The 15,714-nt window shown below is 37.1% G+C and overlaps 2 protein-coding genes across 3 annotated transcripts in view; one reads left to right on the plus strand and one right to left on the minus strand.

Annotated features, from left to right (window-relative positions):
- Positions 1-505: 505 nt before the first annotated feature.
- LOC130419012 (TNF receptor-associated factor 2) lies at positions 506-8,936 on the plus strand. Its single transcript, XM_056745347.1, has 11 exons — positions 506-737; positions 1,518-1,728; positions 1,969-2,047; positions 2,154-2,252; positions 2,814-2,975; positions 3,047-3,121; positions 3,255-3,329; positions 3,397-3,939; positions 4,966-5,143; positions 5,264-5,412; positions 6,370-8,936. Exons 2-11 carry the CDS (start codon positions 1,541-1,543, stop codon positions 6,586-6,588), a joined length of 1,767 nt encoding a protein of 588 aa, XP_056601325.1. The 5' UTR covers positions 506-737; positions 1,518-1,540; the 3' UTR covers positions 6,589-8,936.
- A 72-nt stretch (positions 8,937-9,008) lies between these two features.
- tnca (tenascin Ca) overlaps positions 9,009-15,714 on the minus strand; it is a 73,415-nt gene continuing 66,709 nt past the window's right edge. Inside the window, exons 28-36 of one of the 2 annotated variants that reach the window (XM_056745345.1) lie at positions 12,965-13,084; positions 12,710-12,853; positions 12,046-12,176; positions 11,787-11,919; positions 11,548-11,699; positions 11,378-11,474; positions 10,650-10,811; positions 10,404-10,567; positions 9,009-10,203 (exon numbers count right to left, since the gene is read on the minus strand). In XM_056745345.1, coding sequence (XP_056601323.1) covers positions 10,087-10,203; positions 10,404-10,567; positions 10,650-10,811; positions 11,378-11,474; positions 11,548-11,699; positions 11,787-11,919; positions 12,046-12,176; positions 12,710-12,853; positions 12,965-13,084 — 1,220 coding nt within the window. In that variant the 3' untranslated portion in view covers positions 9,009-10,086. The remainder of the gene's footprint in view (positions 10,204-10,403; positions 10,568-10,649; positions 10,812-11,377; positions 11,475-11,547; positions 11,700-11,786; positions 11,920-12,045; positions 12,177-12,709; positions 12,854-12,964; positions 13,085-15,714) is intronic. The other variant, XM_056745346.1, reaches the window with a different exon arrangement.

Raw genomic sequence — 15,714 nt, forward strand, 5'->3', positions numbered from 1 at the left:
TTTGGCGGCTGTAGTGGTGGACTTACAATAACGACTCTTTGGTGCTTCTAGTGGTGAAGCAATGAATGTCATGGCGCCTCTAGTGGCGAGAAGGTAAGAAACAGCTCAGTGGTGCCTCTAGTGGTGAAATGTTCAACACAGGCCGTGTAAAACAGCAAACTAACAAATATATAGCGCCTCTAGCGTCAATATTTGAGTAGCAGATTTGTGTTTTTGTAAAAAAAAATACAATCATTTAATGTTTAACGTATTATTTTAAAATAACGTTAGATGCTCTGTTTAGGAACAGGCAGCATTTCAATTGATTTTCCTGCATCTCCGCAATGTTTTGTGAGTGTTTTCATATTGTAGCATTCCTCTATACTTTCTCTCTCTCTCTCTCTCTCTCTCTCTCTCTCTCTCTCTCTCTCTCTCTCTCTCTCTCTCTCTCTCTCTCTCTCTCTCTCTCTCTCTGTATTTTTAGTTTTTTTAGTTTGGGCTTTGTGTTTTGGAATGGGTATTGCATTTAATGATGCGTTTCTTTTGATCAGTGGCTCAGGGGGTTAACATGATAGACAACATCACACGCAGAACATACAACACAACCCACTGCATGCTCGCATGGTGACGTAATCCCGTGAAAGAGCACGCGCTATTCGCAACAATGTCGCGCACCAAAACACATCAGCGCCGTCCATCCAGCCGAACCCGATCCCGAGCCCAATGAGACCCAAATCCGCGGCAGCTCGAGGTTTTCTGTGAGTACACATCAAAGCTCTCGGATTTCGTGTATGTTGTTGAACTCGCCGTATACCTTTAATGCGTTTAAAAGAGGCGTGGCGCTAAAGAAGAGATGCAATAATCGTTTAAAAGATGTTACATTTGCTTAGCAACAGAGAAGGAAGAATGTCAGATGACTGTGATGTGCGTCGATGCTGGCCGATATCGCACAAAAGTGATAGCAGATGTGCATCAGAGGCTTCTGCATGTGTGTTTAATGTTAGAATGTTTACGGTATCAAACAACATGATACATCATTTCTATAGAAACACACAGATACGCCAGAAACAAAGAGATGAGGTTTTATATCAGGGGGCCTGTTGTGTGTCATTTAAGCTTTCGTTGATTTCATGTTTTTGTTCATGTTACATTCCTGATGATAGCACAGCCAAAAAACAACCTTTCAAAACCTTTAACACAATACATAGAGCATGAAGATATAATTCTACCTTTTATATTTTTTTTTATTTTTTTTTTAATACTGCACAGGATAAGAGAAAGTAGTGATAATGTGTAATACAGTAAAACAATTGTATGCATTAAGAATTTGTGAAAAATGAGAATTTACTGACTATAACCCTAAAACTAAAGTAAAAGATCTAGACATCCAACATACAAATTCATCAACTATACAAATTTAATAAGGAAATGTGCTTAATGAATGAAAATAATGTAAGAATCTAAAACCACATAACAGTCTTATACAAAAATGCAAATGTTGATATCAGTTGTTTGACTGTTGGACTCTGTTTGTGTAGATCAGGAACATTTAGAGGGGGATATGGCTGCTCAAGAACCGTCTCCACCCTCCTCCATGGAGAACAACAAGCCAGGGTTTCCCAAAAAGATCCTGGCCAATAAACTTGAAGACAAACATTTATGCAACTGTTGTCAAAACATTTTGAGGAGACCGTTCCAAGCTCAGTGCGGCCATCGCTTTTGCTCTTACTGCTTCAACCGGACTGTGGGGTAACTCATTTTAAGGACTTGCAAGACTGTATATTTCTCAGACAACCTCAAATTCTACATATCACTCCCCTGCAATGAATTTACAAACTCTTTCAAACTTTGTGTAGATAATAGGATTTTGTCTTTGTATACATTGTAATTTAAGTCTAAATTCACAAACTGATTCTCAAGACATTTGCATACTAAATATTACATTGTGTGATGTCTCATTATCTACCTTGTATTACATTGTGAGTTTAGATCTGGACCACAGAAGTGTAGTGCTTGTATCAAAGAGGACATCTTTGAAGAGCCTACATCAATTCTCAAACAAGGCTGTGTAAGCACACATACCTGTCTCTGCAGTGCCTTGACATTTTCATTTTTTAAATAATATAAAATATTTAAATTACACCTTAAAACTGTAAAGTGTATTTGTCTTGCAGGCGTTTCCAGACAACGCGGCTAGAAGAGAGGTGGAAAATCTCCCAGCCGTCTGCATCAGTGAGGGATGCTGTTGGAAGGGAAGCATCAAAGATTATGAGGTTGTGTGTTTATAAGCAGAATAAACAAACAAAAACACAAAATAAACCAAATTAAAGATAGATTCAACTGATAGCATCATTTGTTCATTTAAAATAAACCAGGGCTGTTGAAACTATATTAAAAGTGTCTGTTTTCATAATAATATATCTCTGTGCAATGTGCATATAATAATTTATAAACATAAATGTATACAAATTTAGGAAATATTTACTTAATTTTATTTTAACCAATAATTTAAATAATATATAAATGTTTATACATTTTTATAATTTTTCTTAAATATACGCTTGTATGTGTTTATAAATACCAAATTAATATGCACAGCACAGACATATTTTATTTTAACACAAACTTTTTTCTGGATGCGAAAAATCGTGATTATTTGTTTGACAGCCCTAAAAAAACACAAACAACAACAAAACATTTCAATAGATATTGTGGCCATGATAACTGTGCAGTAAAAATCTAGTGTTGTGATAGCCCTAATGATAATATCAAATATGTGACAGAAATGGACTTTCTACATCCTTGTGAATAACGTGTTTGTCATTTTTTTGTAGCTGAACCATGAAGGGAAATGTGAGTTCATGATTCTGGCCTGTTCCCTGTGTAAAGAGCTCATCAGACTGAACGAACAGGAACGTCACAATGAACGTGAATGCCCCGAGAGAACCCTCAACTGTAAATACTGTAAAGAGCCATTTCACTTCAAAAACATCAAGGTAAATGAGTGGCCCATGTTTTTTCAGAAAAAAAAAAGATTTGTCTTACAAAACAATGAATGTTTTTACAGGCACATGATGAAATCTGTCCCAAATACCCCATGATCTGTGAAGGATGCGCCAAGAAGAAAATCCCAAGAGAAAAAGTGCGTTAATCAAAAATGTATCACGTCCAAATTTGAAGATTGCCACTCATTATGCCCTTCATTAACAACACAGAACCTGACGGATGTGGGGGTGGATGTTCATTTTTCGATCCTCTGTTTTTGTCTTTTTTAGTATTTTGATCACATCAAGTTCTGCAGTAAATTCAGGACACCATGCAGATATCATGTGGTCGGCTGTGATATGTTGGTAAGTAAATGCTTTTGTACAAGGACAATTAAAAAAATGGTCTATTTCACTCTTGTTTGACTTAAAGGTGGAAAAGGAGAAGATCCACGAGCACGAGCGAGCCTGCGCCCACGACCATCTCAACCTGCTGCTGCACTGCATCATGGGAATGAAGGTCAGTCTGGAGGGTCTGCAGCCTCAGAATCTGGAGCTGGCGGGTCACAAAGCGCTCGAGCTCCATAAGGCTCTGAGAGACCTGGAGGCCAGAGTCAGTCAGTTGTGCGCCATCCCGGGCCCGTCCGGACCTCCCGTGCAGGGGGTCCCCTCATCTTCGTCCTCCACACCGTCGTCCTCTGCGTCTGCCTCCGGGCAGCCCCCTCCTCCTCTGCCCACCTCCTTCACTCCTCTGCCCAGCACAGTAGGCGCCGCCCTGGAGCTTCAGCTGCACAGCGAGAAGACCAAAGTGGCAGAACTGGCCCGGCGCTGTCAGGAGATTGAGGTGAAGGCGGGGACGTTTGAAGATGTGGTGTGCGTACTGAACCGTGAGGTGGAGCGCTTCGCCACAACCATAGAAGCAAGCAACCGGCAGCACAGACTGGATCAAGACAAAATAGAGGCTCTTAGTAACAAGGTGTGTTGTATTAAAAATAGAGCTGCGTGATATTGAAAAAAAATGCCATGTGTGATAGATAACTCACTGAATAATGGGGTATACTATAATGCTTTGTAAATAAAGAGAAAAGATATAAAATATATATAATTTAAATATATTTATACACCAACACATGTTCTCACTCCCGACTCGTCACATGATGACGTTCAAGCAGTGCCCCCTGGCACCATTTTTTTATTTTTTTTTATGTTGTTTTTCGGCGAGCGGGGTATTCTGTAGCTTTAGGTTGTTTGCTAAAAGCTCCAGAACAAGACTCGTTTAATTCATTGTGTTTTCATAGATATTTATTAGTTTCAAAGATATTTTGGAGCACCTAACCCCACCGTAAACCTAACCATTTCTCAACCATATAAAACACAACAGTCGAATAAAAAAAGGAAGGTCACAGGTATTTATTGCATAAACTGACCAACAGCAGTATAAAAGTATTACTAAAAACTCAATAAGTGACGAGTCAGGAGTGAGAATGTGTTTGTTTGTTTGTTTTAGGTTTTGAAGTATTAAAATAATTAATCTATTGCGGAACATTGCCATGTGCATTACATTTATATTTAGTCATTTAGCAGACACTTTTATCCAAAGGGTCTTACAAATAAGGTGAACAATGGAAGCAATTGGAAAAACGTAAGAACAACAAAAAGCATAAGTGCAATTAAACTGGTCTTGTATATACTGTATATATACCACAGTATACAAAGCTTAAGTTTTTTTATTATTTATCTTTTTGCACATTTGCAATTCATTCGATATACTTTGCTGACCCACTAAAAAATTGTAGACTTCCATACAACCTTTTATTAATTTTGTATTGTAGTAATGTCTTAATATCATAAGCACTTATTGCACAATTTTTACATCAATACAACTTTTGATTGAAAATTGCAACTGAAACAATTAAACATTGATGAACATTGAAATCCAATAAAATATTATTTGAAAAATATTGAAATGTTGCCTTTAATAACTCTTAATACCTGTGTGCAGGTGCGTCAGCTGGAGAGACAGGTGGGTGTTAAGGATCTCACGGTGGCCGAGATGGAGGGCAGATTACGCGAGATGTCTGCTACCACTTTTGATGGCGTCTTCATCTGGCGAATATCAGACTTCACTAAAAAGAGACAAGATGCTGTCGCTGGACGAGCTCCTGCCATGTTTTCACCAGGTAAAAAACATTCAAAACCACTGTTGTTTTAATGTTACAATACAAAATATTGAAATATTCTTCAAACAAAATAAAAGTGACTTCTTTTAAAGAATGTAATGTAAAGTTTCTTGTTTTAAGCATTCTATACCAGTAAATACGGCTATAGGATGTGTTTGCGCATCTATTTGAATGGAGACGGAACGGGCCGCGGGTCTCATCTATCTCTGTTCTTCGTGGTCATGCGGGGGATGAGTGACGCTCTTCTCAAATGGCCATTCAACCAGAAGGTACATCACCATGTTTTGACACAGCATTACTTCAGACTCACTTTAAATAAAAATTTGTTTTATATTTATATTAATCGTATTCTTTATAATATTTAATACATTTTATATTAGCTATAACTTGGGTGTACAATCATTTAAATCATTTAGGTTAGACTGCAAGTATACTTCAAAAAATGATATTCTCACTAAGCACCTTTGTCTTGATTTCTAGTACAAATATATAAACATTCTTAAATTAAGACATTTAGTCTTTTTTATGAAAGAAAATATAAGAACTAGGGTAGTTTATGGTAAAAGAAGCAAAATAGTCTGCCAATGGGGTGAGAAAGATAAACTTGAATTAGGTATTTGAGAAAAAAGTTTATTTTTCTCACCCTTTTGGCAGGTTTTTACCATAAACTGCTTAACTCTTATAATATTTTTCATAAAACAAGGCTAAATATCATTCTAAGGTAACTTTTCATGTCAAGTAATTGTTTATTGTTTTAACAAGTTAAAAACAAGACAGAAATGCTTTGTAAAAATGTCATTTTTTGCAGTTTAAATTATACAATATATTTTTCAATATTTAGTTTTACTATTATGTTTCAGTATAATAGTTTTTTATTTCATTTTTATGATTAACTGGTTTTGTTTTTAGGGGAAACCAAGATATAAAAACAAATAGTTAAATTTATCAACCAACAAACAACCAAAAGATGAAAATATTACACCACAAAATATACATACATACAATATACATATAATGGATTCCAAAATCTAATCACAAAGTACATTCATATAAACCACACGTAAATAATACATAGGGGCCTATATAAACCTACAGACAGATATGTTAAAATAACTTTTGATTTAATCTTTTACAAATCAATTACTGCAGCCAATCAGCTTTGAGATCAGCTGCTCATTTATTGATGAATTAAGAGTTTGAGCTGAAGTTTGGTTTCTCACCTTAAGGTCACCCTGATGCTGCTGGACCAAAGTAACAGAGAGCACATCATCGACGCTTTCCGGCCCGACATCACCTCCTCTTCATTCCAGAGGCCGGTCAGCGAGATGAACATTGCCAGCGGATGTCCTCTCTTCTGTCCGCTGTCCAAGCTGGAGGGCAAGAACTCTTACATCCGCGACGACACCATCTTCATCAAAGCCATTGTGGACCTCACCGGCCTTTAGCTGTCGGTATCTCACGTCGCACACTGTTAGCAAAATGGTCTTATTCTCTTTTCAGAGCTGCTTTACTCTGCCAAGTGGTTTATTCCATTACATCGCAAGTATGTGCAAACACTACGACTGCACAGACTCAGAAGGGGACAATAGAGATTTGTGTAGGGAAACACTGGAATTGAACGTGAAGTCCGCTCCAGTTAAAAATGGATTTAAAGGGCCGGTGCAGAATGTGGCCGCTGAATACTACCTGTTTGTTTACTTTTCAGTGAAATTGCAGTACTCCAGGTTCCATTTACCACATTACCATGTTTATGCCGAATTCCCCCAGAGCCGAAAATGGGACTCTGTGTGAATCTGCGGTTGAATGTTTCTATTTGCATGTTGAACATGAAGTGTGGCCAACGTACTGTTTTTACATCACGGCCTGTTTGTTCTGTTCGAAGAAGGGTTTTATTGTTGTGACTGTATCGAGGATAATGATCGTGGATTTCTTTTTATTGGTGTTTGGACACATCTGTGGAAGATAGTTTGAAGTGTTACAAATCTTATTATGGTGTTAGAACAGCTTGGCAGACGTCTCGTGCATATTTATTATAAACAAATACATTTTGTATATTTATATGAAACAATGACAGCTCTTGTTACTTTTGTATATAGGAATATTTATACAGTTTACACGATACATCAGAGCTTGGGTTTGTAGTGCCGGTTTCATGGAGTTTGTATTTTATTCCTTTTAAACGGTTCACTGCCAAATGACGTCGAGGGCAGTTTCTGTATTTTGTAGGATCAAATTGAGAAATGTTTACACAGGACCAAGCGTTTTGCTATACAGATATCTTTTGTATTTATCATTGACGTGTAACTTCCGTTTATCACAATCCATTCGCATAAACCAGTTCTGACACTATTGAAACTTCTCTGTGTATGGGAGGCGTCAATCTGCTATATGAAATATATATACCGCAAGCAGTGAAGGGCACTGCATACGTTAGAAATACAAGAAATTAAATATAATGCTTATTATTTTAAATAAAAGTGCATATATATCATAGTAATATTATATAAACCTATAAATCTTTATATATAACCATACAAATTCAAAGTAAGGATTTATCTTCATACACGTTTGTACAGTTTACTTCTATTTTATTACATTAAATGGATATTATTATTTATATAGATGTACATGGGCTTGAAAAAAGTAGTTGAAAAAGTATTATTGTTAATTGGTCAGAAATTCATTTGTATGCTCAAATCCCTGTTATAAATACTTGATCACATCTCAAAGCTGGATTGAAATTGCAATACAGTTAAAGGGGTCATATGGCATGAACACATGTTTTTCTGTGTCTTTGGTGTTTTATAAGTTGCCCATGCATGTATTAGACACTTAAATTGCAAAAAAAAAGTGTCTGAACAAAAGATGCATTCTATCTAAAAGCGAATAATCATCAAGACCTGCCTGAAATGCCGTGTAACCCCCCCCCACACAAATATCCCCAATCTCGTAGTATTATTTGACTAAGACCGCCAAAATGTAAACACAATTAAGGTGGGCATTCCTGTCGGTTCAATTGCATTGGAACCTAATGTTCCAAATATGGTAAGAGGCGTTACATTTCCGTCACACGGTTGCAGTATTCGACCAATCACTACACACTGGTTAACTTGCCAATCATAGCACACCTTGCTTTTCAGAGCGAAGAGCTTTGTTAAAAATCTGTGCGTTTCAGAGAGGCGGGGCAAAGAGGAGATACAAACATGGACGGTATGGGGAAAATACAGCGTGTTTTAACCTTAAATCGTGTATATTCAATGCATTACATCTTAAACAAACCATAATATTATTTTTAGCCGTGTCATATGACTCCTTTAAAGTTTAACTTGGGTGAAAAAATATATGTATACCAGAAATTAAATGATCTGTCAGAATTCTGTGACAACATTTGTTCCGAATATTAAACGGTGTTGGGCCTTATAGGTAATTTGTCTTTTGAGGGAAACTTCTTAAATGTTTGTTTAAAACATGCAATGTTTTTGGAAACCTACTGTATGTCGATTTTTTTCAAATTGGATTCTGTTATTTGTGCCAAATTAAATTGTCAAGCATATTATGCTCCTAATGATATCTATACCTGTAGATGGCAGTTTACAATATTTTGTTGCATTAATAAACGGAACTTAGCTATAGGTAAAAAGTTGTGAACATTGTTATATTTACCAAAAACTGAGCCACATTTATGAATGTCAGTGCAAGCTATTTTAAGATCACAATACTGCTCACTCTTTGATTTATTTCTGTATCTTTTTCATTTTATAGTTTTATTTTTGTATGTTTGATGCATTTTGTGTGAGATGCAAAAATTCTCATGAACATAAAAATAACATTTCACAAACATCTGGGCTACTGTTGATCTTTTATCATCTCAAAATTCACACATTGCTTAGACGTCCAAATAAAATAATACAAAATGATGCTTTCACATTTACATTCGCTGACTGTTAAACATTTGGGGACCTTAGTCAGTTTTAACAAAAGTTTTTTATTGTAGCAAGGAATATTGATGTTGTCATTTTTTTGTGTGACTTTTGATGGTTTAAATGGGAAGTTAACAACATACAAATCTCAACATACAACATTTTCTATTTTGAACACTTCTGCTTTTAGAGATTATAGACATTATGTTATCTAATTCGGGGAAAAGCATTATAAAAATAAAATTCCAAAAAATAACAATAAAAATTAAAAAATTCCTTTACGGTTATTATAAATGAATAATTCTTACATTTCCTCAGTTGTTTACATTTTGAACCCTGAAAACAGTAAACACACCATCATGTCTGTCACAACCGAACTAGGTGATGATTAGCCGCAGGAATGAGAGGAGAGGAAATGACGTCACTGGTCTCAAAGACACTTCCGCCATAGAAAACAGAGCTTCCAATGATGCTAATCAATAATGATCCAAATGGCAGTCTGAGCAGTTTAATTTGGGGATTTATAGGGAAAAAAACACCAGCATAATCTTCAGCACATTTGCCTGTAAACTGTTATTTCGAGATTTTTTACATTTAACACAAACATATGCTACACTCTTTAAAAATAGATGCTTCAAAAGGTTCTATGATGCCATAGAAGAGCCTTTTGGTTTCATAAAGAACCTTTAAAATTTGAAGAAACATTTCCCTTGAAATGTTCTTCAGATTATAAAAAGTAAGAAAGAGCTGGTTCTTAAAAGAACCTTTGGCTAAATGGTTCATTGTGGAACAAAAAATGGTTCTTCTATGGCATCTCTTCTATGGCACTCTGTCATCTTTAAGAGTGTACAGATGTCTGTTTTTTTGTAGACTTTTTTGTAGAAAAATGTTCACCTTTAATTGTGCAGTTTTAAAGCACATAATAGGGGCGATGAAACACAATGTTGTCTGGAGTTTTGGTTGTGTCTGTCTATGGCGAGAGACGAGGTGTGTGTGCTTTTCAACAGGAGAAAGAAGGGAAAATTAAGTATATGATCTTTTCCGTCTGCCTTCCAAATTTCTGAAACGAACAGGCCGGATCTTCATCTCAGCAAAGGGAATTGAATGCTCGTGACCTTTCCAGTGAAACCAATTGATGCCCTGTGGATTGAAGTGGGCCAGTTTTATTCTATAAAGTGAATCATTTTGTTTTTCATATACACACAAGTGTCCGCATAATAATACTCTATTGCTGTATATAATGGTTATTGAAGGCAAGCAGTTACTTTAACATTGAATAAACACTTTTGCTGTATAATCCCTGTGTCTAAGATTTTGTAAAATATTAAGCGGGTTCTTACTCTGCTGTGGCTGTTGTCTCCAAATCTTCCCATCAGATTCACACGATGGCAGTTTTTATACCAGAACGCTCCTTTGTAAGACAGTGCACAGTTGGTGACAGCGATGTCATTGTCTTTGTCGTAGGTGGAAAATGGTCTGTTCTGATGGTAGCTCAAAGAGTCCCCTTAAGAGAGGAAATAATGTCACTTCTCCCATCAATTTCTCTTTTTTTTTAACAGAAATGAATCTCAAGCGAACATGCTAACCTGCGGTACCACTGTATGCACCGGTTTGGATCTTGTAGCCGGAACGAGAATCCCCGACGTAGAATTTGTCATACTGAGCAAATACGGTCTCTTGTCCGTCCCTAAGGTCCACGCGCAGCTCATACTGTCCGCTCGCTGTGATTTTATGAAGATTTAAAAGTCCTGAAACATACAGTGGAATTCACCCTGTCAGAACAGCTCTATGGGTAAAATGTATGAGTTATGTCGGCACAGACAAGTCAGGGGGCCCTAAGAAAACTTGTGAGGCTTCAACATAACTGTAAACTATAAGAAATAAAAAATAACTCAATTAACACACTAAAACGAAGGAAGACTGAAAGAAAAAAACATGAAACATTAACCTGGGGTTAGTTTTACACTTAAACAATTAAGTATAAAATGAAATAAAAATGTTGATTGACCTATCACGTGGCTCTGGAACCATCTAGCTGTTAAAAGAACTAGCACACGCAAATGCTACGTTTTTAATTCCATATGAGTGATTTACTAACAAAAATAAAGCATGATAAATAAAGTTTTCGCAAAAAAGCTAAGCATACGAAAACCCATAAATAATTCTAAATGCAATGGCACAAACTAAAACTTACATATCTCGTTTACAACAGTGTTTTTCATACGGTACCAAAGGGGGCTCCCTGGGGAAGCAGGGGCCCTACGCAACCCGGGTAGTCTGCATATAGGAAGGTTCGGCTCTGGCACAGACTCACCTAACCAGAACTCATCGTTTATATCCCCAAATCCTGCTGTGTAATTCTTCCAGTTCCTGTTGAAATCAACCTTGCCGTGTTGCCGCCTCAGAAACACCTGATGAAAGCTGATATGTTAACAACAAGAAATGTGCATTTCAACACAAACCAAAATATCCCTGCAGAAATACCATCCAGCCTCCTCCGTCAGTCGTCATGTCACAGTACGTTCCCACCGGTTGTTTCTTATCTCCGTTTATATAAATGGTGTATGGACCAGAGGACGTCTCGCCGCCCAGCAGAGTCTGTGAGCAGTCCGCGGGGTTCCCGAAGACCGTTTCAACTGCAAAAAAAATATGACCAAGAGTTTCTTCAAAAATCATGAGTCTGTTTTAAAACACACGAATGATGAATGTGTGAGTAAACTGACCTGTTGTAAAAACGGTAGAGATTTTCTTGCTCCGTTTGTCGTCTGTGACGGCCTGAAGTCTGATAGTGTGTTCAGTTGAATCTCTGAGATCAGATAGGCCATGTGACGTGGCCGACGGCTCCAGATTCACCTCCTGTTTTAACACACACACACACCATCAGTTCTGCTTCTAAAGCATAAATTGTGTTTATCAGATTGAATAACAATAATAAAAGCTTTTAAAGCCATAGTCAAGACTTTGAGGAAAGCCCTCGCTCACCCTGATCCCCCCGTCAGATGACTGATAGGTGAGAATATAACCCGTGATGGGTGCCCGCGGGGGTTTCCAGCTCAGCACAGCAGCATCACTCTGAATGTTACTGACCACCAGGTCACGAGGAGCGTCCATATCTAGACCACAATACAATCGATACAATGTACACAGATATATGAGTTATGGGGGAATTTGGTCAGGATTTAAATTGACCAAATATTAAACGCTCTTAGTTTATAAAGTCGGATTTGAATAGAAAAGTCTGCTAAAAAGTAAATGTAATAAAAGTCTACTGTAATTTTGTAGTACTTAAAATGTGTAAAAAAAACCATACAAATTCAGCATCAATAGCTGTCAGAATACAGAAGAGAAGAGTCAAATTTGTGCATTTCAGAATGATGCATCATGGGACATTAAATGTTTATTCACAAACAATATTGTGATAAGGAGTTAATAGCCACCAGTTTTTTCTCCTAATGTCCTGGTATTCACGTAAAAAAATGCATTCCTCTTCCTGTTAAATTACTTTTCAATTACATTTTTTAATGTTGCCATTTATTTGAACATTTAACACAAATGTCAGTGATGTTTTAAAGCTCTACCTCGTGTAGCCAACAGGGAGAGCCAGATCACAGGTAATGATTGAGCTGGTTTATGTTTCGTTACGCACCTGTTGTGAACTCTGTGGTTGCCGGTGAACTTTTCTGTTCATTTATTATGGCATAAACACCGACTGTGTATGGAGTCCCAGGTGTGAGAGAGCTCAGCTGAAAGTCTGCAGTGTTGCCAGAGACCTGATGTGATATTGCTGGCACTACACACAAAACACAGTTAAACACACACGCACATGAGAGATCGAGAGAGCGAGAGAAAGAGAGAGAGAGAGAGAGAGAGAGAGAGAGCAAGAGTGTGTGAGGTTCCTCACCTGCATCTGCGCTGTATGTGATGACATATCCATCCACAGTTGCGACTGCAGGTTGCCACAGCAACAGCGCTGTTGTATCAGTCACATTGACAGTGGTGAGACTGCGTGGCATGTCTAGAGCTAAAGAAGATAAAGTCAGTGTGTATCATCATTAAAAAAAGGGTACACTTTAAAACTTTAAGGTCTTGTTCGTTAACGTAAGCAAAGGTGAACTAAAATTAAAAACATCATTAATTAATTTTGTGAATATTAATACAAATATATTCCTCAGTTTGTACATGCAAGTTAATTATGTTTTATCTAATGTTAACAGATACAACTTCTGACTTTGAAATGTATTAGTAAATGATCAAATTAACTTTAACTAAGATAAATAAATGCAGTAATTTATTGTACATGTGAACTGATGTAGTTAAGCAATATTACAAAATGCAATTTTACTGTAAAGTGTTAACAAGAAAAATCGGTCACACTTCAGTATAGGGAGCAGTTCTCGCAATTAACAACCCTTTAACTACAATAAACTTAATTTCCTGTATATTTATCGTTAGTAAGGTAGTTGTTAGGTTTAGGTATTGGGTAGGATTAGGGATGTAGAGTATGGTCATGCAGACTATGTGCTTTATAAATACTAATAAACGGCCAATATGCCAATAATAGGCATGCTAACAACAACTAGTTAATATGTAGAATTTCCCCCTTTACTGAAGTGTTACCGAAAAAATCTATTGTTGGCAAATGTGAATCATAGAAAGCACTTGTAAATATTATTGTCGTGATTCTGCCTCATCATGTCATATCTTTCTTGGTCTTTTGGTAGAATCATGGCAGGATCCCTTGTTTCATGTGTAGAGAGACAATTTTGGATCTTAAGGACCGCAATACTCTCTCTTGGGTCCTGTCTCTGTTCCCGCCCCTTTTGTCTCTTTAGTCTGATTGTTAATTAGTTCATGCTTACACACCTGTTCTCTCTTGATTTGCTCCCCTTTAAATAGTCTTCATGTTTCATTGTCCTGTGCTCGGTCATTGTATTCAGTGTGCCACTTATGTGCTAACCGTTGTTGTCATTGTCAATCGTGACTCAGTATTTGTTTGCTGTTGCTGCGGATTGTTCTAAGTCTAGACGAGTAAGTCTTTTGTATAGTTTTTGTCAAGTGTTGTTTTAGTTTAGTATTAGTTAGTCTACGTCATTATTTTGTTCCCTTGTTTTAAACCCCATCGTGGGTCTTTGTTTTGTGTTTATTGTATAATAAATCTCTGTACACCCCCCAATGCTGCCTTCAATTGGGTTCTTCAAAGCGACCAATGACAATTATATTAAATATTATTTTATATATTAAATATATATTAATTAATTTAAGAGAATATGTATATAAAAGCTAGCCAGCGTAACGCTAGATGTGTTATAGGATTGACAATACAGTGTTTTGGGTGAATGTTTAATGTCCCAGTGAAATAAAAAATCCCAATGCCTATTTTTTCATGAATACTGCAGCATTTATGGTAAAAACATAGCTTATCAAAGTGGGTCATTCTCTTTTAAACAATGATATAATAACAAACACAAAACAAAAACCCACGAGGGGGTAAAAAAAGGAACAACAAGGTCAGAACAGGAAGGGAACGTAGGAACAAAGAGGGACTACACTAGATTAAACGGGACTAAATACAACACTAGACACGACAACTAACTAAACTAGATTTACGTGGCAAGACAAGGCGGGTGACAAGGTTAACTTCAAACAGCAAAATGATCCAGCACACGACAAAAGACACAGGGGCATTAAATAAGGACACAAATCAAGAGGGAAACAGGTGCAGGGGATTAAATCATTAACGAGCAATAATGAGGAGCCGAGAGGGCGGGAACAGAGACGAGACCGGAGAGAGTGTATGGAAGGCCATAAGGGCCATGATTGCCTCTCTCCACATAAAACACAAGGTTCTGTCATGATTCTGCCACTAGATCAAGAGAACATGACATGATGGGGTAGAATCATGACATGTGCCCTCATAATCTTCAGTTAAAATCTAAAAAAGCACTTCTGGCCTCTAGTTACTATCCATCTTAAATGACCTATGTTAAACATTTTAGGCGGAGCATCCGATAACTCTTCTCCTTCCACTGTCAGTCTGCTGTCAGTTTCATTTCAAAGGTGAATGGCTGTTTTTATACATCCAATCAAATCGGACAGAAAGGCCAAAGCCACGCCCACTATTTTTCTACTTCTAAAGTAGATTTCACTCGGAATTTGGAAGAAAAACAATCGCAACATCTGGGACTTTAAAGATCCACATTAATAGAAATGCATGCTTAAGAATGCCCTTTAATCTTAATTCTTATAGGTGTACAAAAATCCAGTCACTTAGACAAGCAAATGCGCATCTCCACTGAAAAAGCACAATGATGTCCACAGCAAATGATGAATGAACAGTACGGTTGTGTCATGAAGAGCTTAAGGAAAACAAGGAGTGGATCCACATGCAATAAATTATGTATTTAATAGAAAATCCAAAAGGCATATAAAGGGGTAAATCCAGGCAGAGGAAACACGGGGAGAATTTATAAGAACGATACACACCAGACGACTGAACACAAGGGCTATATATACACAGATGACGGGGCAAACAGGTAATGAGACAGAGGTGAAACCAATACATGATAATTAGACATAGCATGATGGTAACTGGAGTTCTTACAAAACACAGACAGAACACAGATTAGCATGGCGCCTCAGGTGGCGAACCAA

The sequence above is a fragment of the Triplophysa dalaica genome, chromosome 4 (genome assembly GCF_015846415.1).
Source record: "Triplophysa dalaica isolate WHDGS20190420 chromosome 4, ASM1584641v1, whole genome shotgun sequence".
In the NCBI taxonomy this organism is placed as follows: domain Eukaryota; kingdom Metazoa; phylum Chordata; class Actinopteri; order Cypriniformes; family Nemacheilidae; genus Triplophysa; species Triplophysa dalaica.

Bases quoted from the DNA above. Each gene is read 5' to 3' on its own strand.
- LOC130419012 (XM_056745347.1), top strand. From the start codon at position 1,541: ATGGCTGCTCAAGAACCGTCTCCACCCTCCTCCATGGAGAACAACAAG. The intron at 2,048-2,153 runs GTAAGCACACAT...TTTGTCTTGCAG, and splicing joins CAATTCTCAAACAAGGCTGT to GCGTTTCCAGACAACGCGGC. The intron at 3,330-3,396 runs GTAAGTAAATGC...TTTGACTTAAAG, and splicing joins TGGTCGGCTGTGATATGTTG to GTGGAAAAGGAGAAGATCCA.